This window comes from Phascolarctos cinereus, unplaced genomic scaffold (genome assembly GCF_003287225.1).
Source record: "Phascolarctos cinereus isolate Bilbo 61053 unplaced genomic scaffold, phaCin_HiC Scaffold_5;HRSCAF=322, whole genome shotgun sequence".
NCBI lineage: Eukaryota > Metazoa > Chordata > Mammalia > Diprotodontia > Phascolarctidae > Phascolarctos > Phascolarctos cinereus.
This window is the reverse complement of record NW_027555958.1, coordinates 416662000-416678321: the sequence shown is the minus strand read 5'-3', so window position 1 is coordinate 416678321 and position 16322 is coordinate 416662000. Positions and strand designations below refer to the sequence as shown.

At 39.7% G+C, this 16322-nt stretch overlaps 1 protein-coding gene across 1 annotated transcript; it reads right to left on the bottom strand.

The window, feature by feature from the left end:
* Nucleotides 1-364: 364 nt before the first annotated feature.
* On the bottom strand, nucleotides 365-1396 carry LOC110196986 (heterogeneous nuclear ribonucleoprotein H-like). Its single transcript, XM_020970504.1, has one exon. It carries the CDS (start codon nucleotides 1394-1396, stop codon nucleotides 365-367), a length of 1032 nt encoding a protein of 343 aa, XP_020826163.1.
* Between the last annotated feature and the right edge of the window lie 14926 nt (nucleotides 1397-16322).

Here is a 16322-nt window from a genome sequence, read left to right as displayed (position 1 = left end):
GGTGAGGGAAACAGCTCTCTAACTATAGCGTACTGTTGTTTCTACTATGCCAGAAGACTGCAAATGCTGTCAGCGCTCTCTAAACTTGGCACCATTAGGAAAGCCCTTCTCTGATTCCCTGGAAGGCATATTACAAACATCTTCCTAAATGTGAACCAGAGGACAGAGCCCATTATCATTTATATAATTCATGATAAGAAGTGAGCCAGAATGTCAACAGGGCCATAGTTTCTTTCAGTCAACTTTATTCACTGTGGTAATTTACTTCCTGGGTGATTTTCTTGAACCACAGGCTATGCTGCCAAAGAATGTTTAAATTTAATTTTGTCTACTTAATGAAAGGTGGAAAACAAAACCAATGCAGTCATCTCCATTTGTCACACATGTTGTCTATGCCCTCGACTTGCATACACATGTTTCCTTTGCTGGAACAATGACTATCCATCACTACTGGATTCACATATCCTCCTCCCAGGCTGTTTTTAAGACCACTGCATATGCTACAACCCATATACAGTTGTTGCCTCTCAAAGGGATCACCTCTGAGCTGGTTTCCCCTGGCTCTTATGACTTTACTGGTGAATGTATCCATTCTTTCCCTGGCAGTAGAATACAAGAAAAGTTCAATGTACCTCTGCTGCATGTAGGTTTTCTCCTTCACCATGGCGGCCACTGCATCCTCATGTGTCACAAAATCAACGTCGGCCTCTCCAGTTGCCTTTCCATCTTGCCCAATTTCAATGTATACTCTCAAGGGGCAGAGTGGTGAAAAGAAATGGTAAATATCATTCACTGTTGCTTTATAAGGCAATCCTCTCATGTGTACCCAGTGGTGGCAAGTTGCATTGTGAAAGATGAAATCTCCATATGTGTTATCAGGCATTCTCCTGGTACTGATGTTGAAATCAATGCCGTGATTATCATTGGATCTGTTCTTGCGATCATAGCTTCCATGTACCCTCTCATAGACTCTAGGTCTCATTGTCTTATCAGAACCTTCTCCCCTTATGGTTTTAAGCCTCAATCCAGGACCTTGCCTATCATAAGGGCCCAGTCTCTGCTTGACCATGAATGCCCGAAAGGGTCCCCAATGAGTGGGCATTTGCATTGAACCATCCTTGAGGTTTTCCACATAGCTAGGCTCTGGTCTTCCCTTGTGTTTCCTTATAGCTATTTCTGCTGCTTCCTGGGAAGCAAATTGCACCAAGGCAGTCCCTGTGCTCTTCCCCTGAAAGTCCACGGGAAGTATTATTCCACTGGGCACTGTTTCCAACCCTGAAAAGAAGTGCCTAATGCTTTCCTTATTACAACCAAAGGGGAGCCCTCGAATACAGAGAAGGCCACTATTAGCAATTAGGGAGCCATCGGGAGTGGCACGATTGAAAACTTGAATCATTTCAACATTATTCCAGGAAAATCCTTCATTGTACCCAGGTCCAATGCATTGACTCTGTTTCTTCATTTCCAGCTGAGGTTTATCATGTGATTTAAGATCTGCAAAGGCCTCACTTACTTAGTCTATATCCTTTTGGAGAGAAGTGAGTCTACACAAGTCTTCTTTGAACTTGGTCTTTGGAGAAGCTGCTTTCAATCCTGTTTGGATGGTCTCTGTATCTTCACCATGTTCCAGTTGCTGCTAAAATGGTCAGGAGCATTTAAACAAAAAGATTTGGGCTGGTGTGGTTAGACGATAAGAAAGTTCTCTTGATAATCTTCATTTACAAATACAGAGACCTACAAGATATCATTGGCATTTGTCATTGGAGTTTTGCTGTAGCAGAAGAATGAATTTTTATATCTTCATATTATTTTTAGATTTTTGTTTTATTCTGAATACTATTTTTTAAGGAAATGAAACACTACACCTTCTACTAACTCCTCAGTTTAAATGCCCAAACAAAACACAGGAAAGCCAAACCTTAGGTCTTGTTTCAATAAACCAAAAGCACTGTGTTTGGGTGCTATGGTTACAAGCAGGATAAGAAGAGTTAGGCTGGAATGATGTCACAAACATATTTTACTGGGTGGACTCATTTCACAACATCCTCCAGAGGAATAAAAGCAAAACATTAACTCCCTTGCTGCCTAACTATCAAGAAATTTGGTTGTTTGCCATGAGTGTTACATTTTATAACACATACTTTTCCCCTCCATCTCTTTCCAGGGCATGTGCCAGTTTGCTTAAGAGTTTCTTTTTTTTGTTTACTTTTTCTTTGTAGTATGATAAACATGGTTAACCATTGTATTGCTGGTATATGTACATCCCTGCTGAAATGCAGTAGAGAGGACCAAAGGAGAGTACCCATGATGGAAGAGGAAGGAAGGAAAGGACAGAAATAGAGATAGGGGGAAAGGGAGGGAGGAAGAAAGACAGAGAAGGAGGGAGGGAGATAATGAGACTTACTACTGTGGTATCTTTTTGTCATATAAGTTCTCTGGCTGGGGGCTCAGAACTGTAAGGAAAAAAAAATTGATTGATTTTAAAAAATAACTTCCAGGGCAGAGAGAGAAGACTTATACCAGGACTACTCAACATTTAGCACAGTGCCTGGCACATAGTAGATACTTTAAAAATGCATCGTTTGATGTATTGATAATTGACTGACCTCTGTAGGAAATGAATGAATCAGAAGTCTGATCAGAGTGAGTTGTGATTAGCTGGGGTAGTATTAGAGGTGGGATCTTCAGCATTTTTCTTCCCATTTTTTCCCTATGTCAGGCTTGAGAGGAAAATGACTCCTTGGGATAAACTGAAGGAATAGTTAGAAAGTCATGCACAAGGGAAGAAGCTAAAGGAGTGGCCGGCTAGGGAGGCATGTTGTTCAGTCATTTCAGACTCTTTGTGACCCTTTGTTGGGATTTTCTTGGCGACGATACTGGAGTAGTTTGCCATTTCCTTCTCCAGCTCATTTTACAGATGAGGAAACTGAAGCAAATGGGGTTAAGTGACTTGCCCAGGATCACACAGTTAGTATCTGAGGCTGAATTTGAACTCAAGCCTTCCTGACTCCCTGCCCAGCCACTGTACCATCTAACTGATCCACCCTAAGAGGAAGTGACAGACAGCTTTAACAGTGCAGCTCTCAAGCACAGTGGTACATTCCACGCCAGTGTAGCGGTTCTATGTTCCTTTCAATACGTCTCCTTCCTCTTACAACGTAGATCACAATCTATCCACGCCTCCCCAGCTGCATAGCTTTGGTTCATGTCATAAATTTGCCACATGAGGTCTTCCCAGCATTCTAGGGGCATTACCTCATTTTCTCTTGACATGATCATGATACCAATCGAGCAGGAGGCTCATGTGGTATCCTGACAGGAGTGAAGCATAACTCTCTTGTCATATGATCCACCTATCGCTTTCAGTCACACATTTCTTCGATGACATCTTTAGTATTGATTTCATCGTCATGTCTTTGTTAGTATGTCGTAGCCTACTATGAGCCTCTCCATCACCCTCGAAAAGCATCATAAAATATTTGGCCCATCAGGCTGCTCCCTTTCCACACATCCAGCCCTCTCACCTCAGAATCGGAAAGCTGGAGGAAGGCATGAACTTGGAGAAAAGTCAAAGATATGTGAAAGAGATATGCTTCATTCTTTAAATAAGAAACATTAGCAACCATGTGAAAAAATGTTCAAATACTTTAATAAAAAAAGAATTCAAATTAAAACGATTCTGACACCTTACAGGCATTCAATTAGCAAAGATGGTCAAAAACAATAAAACCTGGTGCTGAGGGTTGGGGGGCTCATGGAAAAATAGGCATAATATTAGATCGCTGGTAGAGCTGTGAACGGGTGCCAACTTTTTTTTTTTGGCTAGGAAGTGACTTGCCCAGGGTCACACAGCTAGTAAGTGTTATGTGCCTGAGACCGGATTCCTTTTCAGGAAAGCATTGTGGTGTACAAGATGAGCTAGAAAACCATTCATATCTTCACCCAGTGATCCCACTACTAAAACTAGACCCTAAGTAAGAATGTTATTGGCCAAGAGAAAGAAAAAATTAACTTCTTTACAAAAATATTCCTGGCAGCATTATTTGTAAAGAAAAAAAAACAGGAAATCAATCATGTGCCCGATACTTTGGGAATAGCTGAACAAATTTCAGTTTATGCGTGTCATATTAATTTCATGGTTTTTGAATTCAGAAATGTAGAGCTGGAAGGGAGCTTGGAGGTTATCTAGTTCAACTTGCTCATTTTACAGAAAAGGAAAATGAGGACTCAGAGAGAAGAAGTGGTAGATATGCTTTAGAACATATAGGAACAGAGCGACGATTTGATCTCAGATCCTCTGATTGCTGCTCTAGCACCCTTTCCCAGGTACCCATTGCCTCTGATATTGTGACATTAAGACATTACAAATGTGAAGCATGCACGTAAATCTGAAAAGACTTACATAAAATGAAGAAGAGTGAAGGTATACACAATATACATACACACTGATTGCAACAGTTTAACAAGATCTAGAAAATACAAAGGAAGGGGAAAAAACTTAGATTCAAACAGGACAATTGTGTCACTATGTTACTAAAGTTAATATAAACATTTGAAGATAAACCTTAAAGAATGCTCTTCTTCTTGCTTGAACATTTGGACATTGTTTTCATATTGTGTTTTTTGATCATTGCTTTATTTTCTAAAAAAGTTCTGATTCTTATCCGTAAGTTGGTATTGATTAAAAGAGGGGATCTGGTTCTGGTTACCGATGCCCCAGATGGGAAATGGTCTTTCCTTTTGGCAAAATTGCTGCATAGTTCACTAGAGTTAGTTAACTTAATGCTCATGGGTTATTCATTAATATGCAATTATTGAGTTTATGCATGTCATATTAATTTCATGGTTCGAGTTCAGAAATATGCCCAGGTTTAAATTCTGGGATGGCAAACCACATTTTACAAAGGATACTGTTTTCAGCCCATTCAGTTGCTCCAGAAATGCCCCAATCATGCACCTCAAGGGCTCCTTTCTTATGGGCACAGCAATCCTGCAGGGATTGTTCAAGGTTTGCAATGCCTCGGTGATAAATTGTCTCTTAATGATTGAGCATTAAGTACCATAGATAGTTCACAGATGAGGCAAAATAATCATAAAAATTTTGGATGCTATAACCTCTTAGGAAAATATCTAGTGCTACCCTGGCAAGAAAATAATTTTAGAGAAAGATTACATTTAACTTTCATTCATTTGTTGGACTAAAGGGAATTTAGTTCTCAGATTCCATTAACAAACTGACTTTGAAAAAATTTTTTTTAATGTCTTTAAAACCCTTTGGGGTTTTAAGCCAATCAAATGAGTGATTTCATTGTTTTTTATTTTATTTTTGAATCCTAGGCATGTGTGGTGGAAAAAGGATCTTATTTTAGTACTGAGACAAATCACATGTAATAAACTGGGATACCTGAGACGCTTGTAGTTGGACAGCAAGTAATGAGTTTTTCAAAGCAAGTCTGTTGGATGCCAGGATTTAGCGCAAAAACAACTGGGTTGTTTTTTTTTTATTCTCCCCCATCCCCCCAACTTTTTTCGGTAAAGAATATGTGGCTCAAAGGTTTAGAATGAAGTTATGGAGAAAACATTTCAACACCCTGTCTCTAATCCATTCCAATAAGAAGGCTGCAAAAACACATATGAGGTCCAGAGGAAGCATTGCCAACCTTGACATTTGGGGCTCAAGGAGACAGGCCTCTACCTTGGAACCGCTACTGAATCTGACTTTCCAGTTTTTAAAATGTCGCTTTCTGTTGATCTTAGGAGCAAAGCATTTATCATACATGATGGACTGGGACTGGTACCTGTGGTTTCATTGGTAGAAGGACTTCCTTCTAGCAATAGAGGTTGGTTGGTACCTGTTCTGTAACTCCGAGTCTCAGAAAATTGCCTTAGGCACTAAGAAGTTAAGTGATAATAAAAATAATAGCTAGGATTTATATAATGACATAAATTATCTCACTGAATTCTCACAATAATCCTGTGAAGTAGGTGTTATTGTTATTTCCATTTTACAGATGAGGAAACTGAGTCTCTGTCAGGTTAAGTGACTTGTCCAGGGTCACACAGCTAATAAATGTCTGAGGCAGGATTCAACTCGGGTCTTCCTTACTCCAAGTCCAGCATTTTCTCTGCTATTTCACTGAGCTGCCTTCAAGTGACTTGCCTAAGTGGGTAAGAGGCAGCACTTGATCCCAGATCTTCACTCTGTGATAGCTTGCTATCTACTACTCTACTCTGCCACTTAGCTTTATCTTTATGACCACATATGATGTATCCTTTCCTGCCTCCCTCCACCAGCTAAATAAATAGATCTCAACATTTCTGCATCTCATTCACCAATCATGTCAAGATTCTTGAAAACGGCAACAGTGACAGTTTTCAATAAACATTTATTAAGCTCTGTCAGGCACTATGCTAAAGTTCTGGGGATACAAAGAAAAACAAAAGATAGTTCCTACTCTCAAGGAGCTCCTAGTCCAACAGGAGAGAAACATGCAAACAATTACATACAATCTAGATACTGGATAAATTGGAGATAATCAACTGTGGGAAGATATTAGAATTAGGAAAGATTGGGAAAGGCTTCCTGTAGAAGGTGGGAATTGAGGGAAGCCAGGGAAGCCTGGAGATGGAGATCGTGGAATTTACACAAAGGACAGGAGATAGATCAAACTTCAGAATTATGCTAAAATATAATTACATAGATAAAAATGGTCAAATTTAGGTAGTTAATGAGTTGTAAAACAGTTCCCAGGATCATAGATGTAGAGCCAGAAAGGGCCTAAGAGGTGATCAAATTCAATCCCTTCATTTTACAGATGAGAAAACCTCAGCCCAGAGAGGGAAATGACTTGCCCAAAGTCTCACAAGTGGCAGAGTTGGGCTGCAAACCCATGTTCTTTGTCTCCAAATCCATTACATTTTTCACTGTGATATGTCATGCAGTCTCATTAGACTGACTTTAACACACTGCTTGCAGAGTAATTGGCTGTTTGATGGAATGTCCAACCTTAAAAACAACAATCCAACGTCTATGTACTCATAAACTTAGAGAACCATTGATGTACTAATCTTGCATAAAATACGAATGCTCATTCAATCAGACAGGTCAAGTGGGTGAGTAGCTATGAAGTTATGAAATTCCTCTATGGCCAGAAGTTTCCAAATTTTAGCTTGTAAATTGCTTTAACAAGCCACTTCTTAGGGCACTGAGGCATCTTGTCTCGGATGCCTCCCAGTTCTAGGGGTAAAATGGGAGTGTAATAATATTAAGAGCAGACATTAGGCTTCCTTCCCATCATTGTGAAGCACAGGAAAATACTCATTTCTTAACTTCCCAAATGTGAAAAACAAACACATTTGAAAAGCCAAGTTCCAACACTCAACAAACATTTCCAGCACTATGTGAGTCACTGAAATTGTAGCACTAGGAGAAAGTAAAGAATACATGTAATTTCAGAGTTCCTTTTTAACCATTTTCATGTGTCAGCCATGTAGTACTGCCTTATCATGGATAACTACCTCCAGTTATTTACCAAATGCAGGCTGTGACCAGTTTCAACTCAGTTTTGTTATTTCAAATAAAACTCAATTCCATAGAGACATTGGCTTTTAGATGGGGAAAAACTCCACACACAGACAGTTTACAGAAAAAGATACTGCTTATATTCATGATTTCTGTTAAAGGCAATACAATTCTCTTAGCCTCCGAAGTTTCAAACTTTGGAATCATTTTTTTACTCAACTCTCTCATTGATCCCCTATATTCCACCAGTCACTAAGACATGTTGGTTCTTCCTTTGAGAGAGTTTTCATATTTGTTCCTTTCTCTCTCTTATTATTACCCAGAGAGGTGCCTCCAACTTAGGTTAGAGTTCAGGGGTGGGAAACCTGTGGCCTCAAAGCCACATGTGGTCCTCTAGATCCTCAAGTGTGGCCTTTTGACTGAACCCAAACTTCACAGAACAAAGCACCTTAATAAAAGGATTTATTCTGCAAAACTGGACTCAGGCAAAAGGCTGCATCCAAGGACCTAGAAGGCCACATGTGGCTTTGAGGCTGCAGGTTCCCCACCGCTGGTTTAGACTTTCATCTGCTTGTACCTGGATGACTTTAGTAGGCTTTTAATCTCTCTGCTTCCAGTATGGGGAGGAATTCTCATCGTCCAGGAATGAATGAATAAAAAGGCACTTAGGATGTACAAGGCATAGTGCTAAGACCTGGGGATACCAATTAAAAAAACAGATTTCTTGGCCTCAAGGATCATGCATTCTATTATGGGAATATAACATATATAGGAGAGTATTGACCAAGTAAAGGAATTTTGATCTGGGGAGTGACAGGGATGGTGAATTGGCAGCCAGTGGACATGAAGCAATGGTACTATTTAATGGCTTGCTGTGCCCAGAGTAATAGGTGTAAAGTGGGAGTTGGGTTGGAAGAGAATGTGCATATGCCAGAAGACAAATAGAATGATAGCCTCAGTGGATAGCTTGATGTCGTGTGAAAGAGCGTAGGGCTAGGTAGATACAGCAGTACTAACTACAGCACTAACTACATCAGCTATTGTTGATTCAGTTGATTTATTTTTAGTTTGATTATAGGGGTAGGCTTCCTTCTTTAGAAAAAGCTAGTTCTAGCAGCTAAGCCAGACTAACATAAATAGTTTCTTAAGTCTAGGTTACCTACAGATTTAGTGAATAGATAGACTGAGAAGACTTTATGATTTAGTAGCAGAGAATTTAGAAGAATAAAATAACCATAAGATTATAGGGTTTTTGAAAGGGCTGAGTGCCCCTTTCTAGTAGAAAGAGGAGTTGACCAGAGGCTAAGTTCCCCTTTCTGGCAGCTGTAGAAAGGTTAGCCAGAGACTAAGTTAAGCATCCCCCCCCTTTTTTTCCCCTTAAAGCAGAGTTTAAATTAAGTAATATTCTAAAGAACATGGGGGGGAGGTGACTGCTAACCACTGACTGTAAGTTCCTCTTTCTCAGTATGCTTTCTTATTACAAAAGGTACCACCTGGAGGAAAGGATGTCTGGCATAGGATTAAAAAAGTCTGGGAGTAGCTAATAGTCTGGTGACCTGCCCAGGCTAACTGAATTATGTTCAAAACAAATTTCTGTCATTTTTGCAATTCTTTTTTGTTATAGAAACCATCTCTGTAAATCATCCCCTGTCTCTGACTTCTGAGGAGTCAGGTGACCTAGTTTAATATGCAAATGCTAGCCTTGCAAATCAAATCACAGATGGCTGGTAATTTTGTCCTCAGTTTCCTTTTTATTTCAGATAATCAATTTTTTTTTTAGGCAGTTTGGGTTAAGTGACTTGCCCAGGGTCACACAGCTAGTAAGTGTCAAGTGTTTGGTCTGAGACCAGATTTGAACTCAGGTCCTCCTGACATCAGGGCTGGTGCTCTATCCACTGAGCCATCTAGGTGCCCCTCAGATAATCAATTTTTAACATGCCTTGACTTGTGGGTGAATTGGATTTAAATCAGGTAAAGTTGCATGAAGTCGTCAGCTTCACTCTTTCTTCCTGAGACATTGAAGTCCAGTGGCAGGACATAAGTCAAGATAACTGGTGATGGCCCTAGATGCAGTGGATGACCTCGGCATCTTTAACTCCTGGCCAAGCTCTAAGCGCTCCACGGTGCCTGCTTCAGTCACCTTTGGTGGCTTTTGGAAAAAATTGTTCTCCTTTGTCCATTCTGCTAGGGGGGAAGTCTTCACGTGTTTGGGGTAGACATCCCCCTAACTCACCAACAGGTTTGAGGCCTGTAGGTGACCATTAACTTGGCCTATCCCATCTGCTGAGATAGTTTACCAAGGAGTGACTGCTGCTACAGCTCGTTAGAGCCACAGGTGAGAGTTGGGTGAATCAGATGGACACCAAAGGTGGATGAGCAGCCCTGAAAAGGGCTCGGCAGGTCCTCATACCAGAGGTGCTAGTCTTCCTGAGCACCCCATACACCCCTGTGGGAAGAATGGATGAGAACTTAGAGTACATTTACAGTGACGCATAAATGCAGGAATCATGTGTGCCCAAAGAAGTGCCGATCTCTGGTACTCCAGTGTGAGAGATGATCTCTCAGAAGTGAAGCCTCCTCAAAGGGTCAATAGTTCTTGTTAATAAGTCCTTGTATTGCTTTCAAAACCCTCCCTTGCTCAGACCCTGTTTCTAAGCAAGCAAAAATAATTGCCCTACCCCCAACCTGAACTGTTCGCTCTTGCAAAATTTCCCGCCTCTCCTTGTCTCCAGGCAAGTTTGTGAAACTGGTTTTTTGTTCTCTGTTGCTGGGTAGATTTCTAAGAATAGATTGTGCCCTCAAGGCTTGCAACAATGAGCTGAAAGGAAGGGGGTTGGGGAGGGGGAGTTGTGGTTCGGAGTCTATATAATATAATCTTTCTTGCTTGAGCACACCCTTGCACTCTTCCACCAGAGCCATTTTAGGTGGACGGAAAGTGCCTTTTCTTGAGAAAGCTAATAAAGAAATCTTTCTCTTTGCTACATCTGAGTCTCCAGAGTTTATTGGTAAGGGTCTTCACGTCCCACACACCAGGGTCCTGATGTCCTTTCTTTCCACCTGGAGTCCTTACACTGTTCTACTAGGCTCCATTTGCTGGAGTGGCAGGTGAAAGCATGCCACTTGTCCCTAGTATAGGCATAGCAAGCGTACTCCATAAAGCTGCTTCCGAACTGGACTCAGTGAAATTCTAAGATTATATTGATTTTTTAAAGGCTTAGCTATTAAAACCCCTCCAGAGGGTGGCCAAGCCCAGACTCCTGCTCTAATTCAGAGAATAATGTTCATGCTTCACAAAGAAAAGGTATTAACATCTCAACTTCCTTCTCATACTCATTATTTCCTGCCCCTTGTTAGGTGCATTCCAGCCCTTACCAAGGGCACATCACAACTCTATTTTAAGCCATGGTCCAGAAAGCCAAATTTCGATCCAAAACACCATTTTCTTAGCAAGCTGTTGACTTGTCAAATTTGTCTCCTTTTTCTGAAACCCTGATAGTCAATCCAACAACATGAGTGACAAAAAACACCAACCGTATCCTTAAGGTCTTCAGTTTCATTTCTTGGACATCACAATCATCAGTAATGCTCTTTAAGTTCCTTCTGGTGACATCATCCCTCTGTGAAGCAGAAAGTGTGGTTGTCAAGTTTGACACGTGTTGGGAGGCTTTCTGTAAGGTGCTAGATTATAAAGGCAATAAAAGTGATAGGAGTTTAGAAAATGGAGACACATCTTATACCCAGGGTGACCAGAGAGACTGGGGGGATGAAGAAATATTTGAGATGGGCCTTATGATTATAGATTTAGAGCTGATTAGTCTGACTACTGAATGTTTCAAATTGGATGTCCTATAGACATCTCATTCACAACTGATATTACTACAGCCCAGATTTGACCACATCACTCTCCTGATTAAAAAGCTTCAATGTTCTCTATTGCCTCCAGCATCAGATACAAATTCCTGTTTGGCCTTTAAGACGTTTATAATCTTACCCTATTTTACCTTTCTAAATCAATTTCATGTTACATCCCTCTGTGTATCCTCCATTCCAACCAAACTGGCTTACTTTTTGTTCCCTGATATGGTATTTTATCTCTTGCCTCTGGACTTTTTCATTGGCTGTCCATATGCTTAGAATATTAATCCTTCCTCCCCGTCTTTCTGCCTTTTAGAATTTCTAGCCACAGTCAAGGTTGACTTCAGAGATTTCCTACTATACAAGGGCTTTCTGATCCCCCCAGGTGTTAATCCTTCTGCTATCCCCAGCCAAAATCACTCTGTACTGATTTGTATTTATGTGGCATTTTCTTATCTCTGAACATTTTTATCCTCTCCCTTCTCCATAATTGTATTAATTTTTGTTTCTTTATTTCTAGGTCTAGCATAGAATAGTTGCTTAATGAATTCTAGTTGAATTGAACTGGTAGCATATAAACAAAGATTCTGGCAGGCCTCATCTCAATGCATGCATACTGACAAGTTTGGGTTCTAGAGTAAGGGTGGCTATGTCTCCCCGTAGTACTCAGAGAAGGGATAGTGTTTCTCTAAATACTTATGAGTCCCCATGAGTGTGTTTCCCACAATGGTTACAAGTTGGTATATCAATTAGTCACCCAGATTTAACTAGCTTTTGGAAAGGGGTGTTTTCTAAGGTGATGTAGTAAGACAGTTTGTATAAACATTCCCCAAAAGTCTGTGAAATATTCTTCCATTACACTGTGAGCTTCTTGAGAGCAGAAACTGCTTTTTATTTCTTTGTTTTTTGTTCATTTGTTTTGTTTTTGGTGTGTGTTTCTTTTATATACCCAACACTTAGCATATTATAGGTATTTAATAAAAGCTAGTGAGTTAGTTGACTGACTTCTCTGCAAAAGTGGAAAGCATTTGGGGCTGGAAAATATCTATTTTCATTGGCTCAAATGCTTCAAGTGGCTCATGACTCACTAGTAAAGCACTTTACCAACTTCCTCTCAGATATGAGCCACTCAAATCTCTTTCCTTTCTGGCTTTAATGAGTGGAGAGGGAAAACACACACAGATGACACAGGAAGACCAGTGGTACAAAGTGACCAGCTTCTTGAAGATAATGAGATTGTTGGTGATCACTTTATTCCTAGTTCTGAGAAAACAAAACAAAAACAAAAACCTTCAAAATGCAAATTGGATTCCTAAATTGCTTCTTCAAGCTCCCACCCCAAGCAATCTATCATTGTCTTTCAGAGATGGCGATCTCCCAGCCAGTTGAATTTAGCACACAGTTTTCCTTCCCTGTCTCACACTTTGGCAAAACACAAACTAAGGACTGCGCTAAAATTATCTTATTTTTATTGAACCTTGGTTGGAAAAAGTAAATTAGGAGGCAAAACATTTAAATTATCAGCGCAACCTTTAGAAATTGTTACCTTTTGCTTTGGGCAATAACAGAAGTGGAGAAACAGAAACACCATTCTTCCAATAGTTTCTCAGAGAAACTAGAACCCAGTCACACTCTGCTGGAGTCTTTTAGTAAGGAAAGCTCCTAGCCAAGGAAAGGAAAACACTCTAGACTAGGTTAAGGATTGTAAGTTACAGTCATACATCTTCTTATGCCTCACCCCCTTTTCTCCCTTCCCTCTCATCTTCCCTCTTTTCTCCTCACTTTTCCCCTCCAGCTTCTCCCTCTATTCCTGATCCTGAGATAAGAGTGCTTGCTGCTCAGCTGTAGGAAATATGCCACCACGGGGCATTTACATACTTCTGCCTGCTAGGAAGCAATTAGTCCAACCTTGCCAGAAGGGCTTGTTATCTATGCAAGCCACAAGATTTACTGTTGTCCTGAAATCAAATCTAAACGGATAGGATACATTTAAAGCAATTATCATCCATATCAGTCTGAATGTATGCTTTTCAGACAGTAAAATAGATAACAGATTTGTAAAGTATCCTGTATAATGTTAATGAAATATAAGGTGCATGACCTGAGAGGCAGCTATGGAAAGATTAATAAGGATTGCTAGGTATATTTATAGCATGTGATAAATAGGTTAATATATCAAACTATTCAGAACAAACAGACATCACTTTACTGAACAAGAGCAAAGGCTGAAAATAGGTTTTCACCATTGGATTTGCCAAATGTACCTGAAATTGGTTTATGAAAAGGCTAAGATCCAAGAGTAGCATCAAAAGGCCCTCTAAGGTCAACACCCACATCAGTTTAACTGACAGTATGTGTTGATCAAGTGGCTGAGTCCTGGGGATTTGTTTATAGAAATAAAGGTTTATGATGGCAATTAATCACCAGAAATTACTCAAAGGTTATTCTTAAAATGTTCAGACTTGTTGATCAGTAAAGACTGTGCAGGGAAATGGCAGAAACTGTGCAACATATCACTGTAAGTTATGGTTACAGTAAGTGAGAATAAAATAGGATTATTAAATTTAATTTGCATTTTAAAATTTAATTTAATTTGACTTAAATTTAAATTTATTAAATTTTAATTAGGAAAATTAAATTTATTGTTATATAATAAATCTTACAACTTTTTACATCTTTAAAGAAAGTTTTAATGTGCAATTTGTGTTCTTTTTGCTGTATTCTCTCATTTTACATGATTTAACTCACAGCATTTTGGACACATATCCTTTAATTCTTCATCATATATCACATCATGTATTAAGAATACCTTTGACCAAAAGTCCATTCTTCTAAGTCCAACCTTGAGTATAGTCCATGGATGGTTTTCTATTCTTTCCCCTCTTCTTCTACCTTTCCTCCTTCTTCCTTTATTTCCTCTCTCTTTCTTTTGCACTTTTCCTTGTAGTAATATACATTGTTTAAAAGCACAGAATTAAAAATGCAACACAAGAAAGCAATGAAACATGTGTATGGCAGAAAATCCTATACTCAGAAAAGTAACTAAAAGTAGAAAACTAAGTCAATCTAGTTCTATCTGGTCCAGGTCAGATGAAATTTAGTGATGAGTATAGTGTCAGTAGAAGGACAAACACATGACCACTGCTGGCACAAGATTATTGCTAGTTCCAAGTAATCTGCATACCACTGTAAAAGATATATTCAGGGGGCCAGAATTGTACACCATCCTTTACAAACCAACAGATGTCAAATACAGACTCCAAATGCAGGTTGGCACTTTTTCAGCTACTTCATAGTTTTAAAGAGTTGCATAGAGCACTGAGTGGTTATATGACTTGCCCAGAGTCACCCAGTTTGTGTCAGAGGCAGCACTTGAATCCAGGGCCTCTGGTCTCTGATTGCTGCTTTCTGTCTAACCGTTCAATCTGCAGAAAACTTAATATATAAAAAAAGATATCAGGATAGCCACTTGTCCCGAGACCATTTCTATCTGAACTACATTGATAAAGAGAATGAGATGATGATAATGATGTGATGATGATAATTGTAACAAAATCAACAACAATAACAAATGAGAAGCAATGTGGCAAGTGAATAGAGGACCCACTTTAGAGTCAGGAATGACTTGATTCAAGTCCTACTTCTGACACATCCCAGTTGTATGACCATGAGCAAATTACTCGATTTCTTAATGTCCCAACAACTCTCTAAGACTGCATTGATGGAAGAAGTCCCTGCACCGGGAGTTTCCTATGTATGAGAATTATAATCCAAACCCACCTTTCCCCTCCACATATTTATATGGCACTTCTCTGAGGAACTTTCTGTCTCTAATTATTTTTAGGCTCACATGTGTAGAATCTGAAGGGAGGTCATCAAGTCCAAACCGCTTATTTTGCAGATGAGGAAACAGCCCCAGAAAATTGACTGTGACTTGCTCCAGGCCACCTAGATAGTAAAGGACAGAGTTTGAGAGGAAGCATGGTATAGTGTATGTGGGCTTGGAGTCAGGAATACCTGGTCAAATTCTGCCTCAGATACTTAATGGCTGTGTAACCCTGGACAAATGACTTCACTTCTTTGGGACTCAGTTTCCTCCTATGTAAAATGTGAGGGTTGGATTCAATGGCCTGTAAGGTCCATTCCAGCTCTAAATTTATGATCCTATGATCTGGCCTCAGGCCTTGTGACTCTAAGTTCTGCTCTTTTCACCTGTACTGAACATTGACCTCATTAGAGAACTATAAATGAACTGGGTTTTATTTACCAACTTCTGCTGACTTTTCCCTTGCTCCTCACTTTTCTTTACTTCGTGTCTCCATTTTTCTCCCTCTTCCCTTAAGTCCACAAATTACACTCAGTGTGTTACTCAACTAAATTTGTCCTGTATTTGCATAAGGCAGCTAGGTGGCCCAGTGAAAAGAGCACTGGATCTGGAATTAGAAAAATCTGAGTTCAAATTCTACCTCAGACACTTAGCTGTGTGACTAAGGGCAAGTCACTAACTTCTGTCTGCCTTGGTTTCTGTAAAATGGGGATAATAACAGCACCTAAATCCCAGGTTTGTTGTGAGGCTCAGATGAGATAAAATTGTAAAATCTGAAATGAAATAAAAATTGTAAAGCGCTTGGCACTCTACAAATGTTAAGTTATTATAATTATTATTTTCAATTCAATAAACATTAAACTTCTACTATGCACAGGGGATACAAAAAACAGTGCCTGCCCTCAGGGGCTTACAATCTAATGGGGGAGACAACATGCAAACATATGCAAAGCAAGCTATATACAGGATGTATGGGAGATAATTATCAGAGGGAAGGGAATGGAATTAAGAGGGGTTTGGGAAAGTCTCCCCGTAAGATGGGAGATGGGATTTTAGTTGGGACTTGAAGGAAGCCAGGGTTATAAGTGCTGGATATTACTAGCGATCACTACTTTTGGG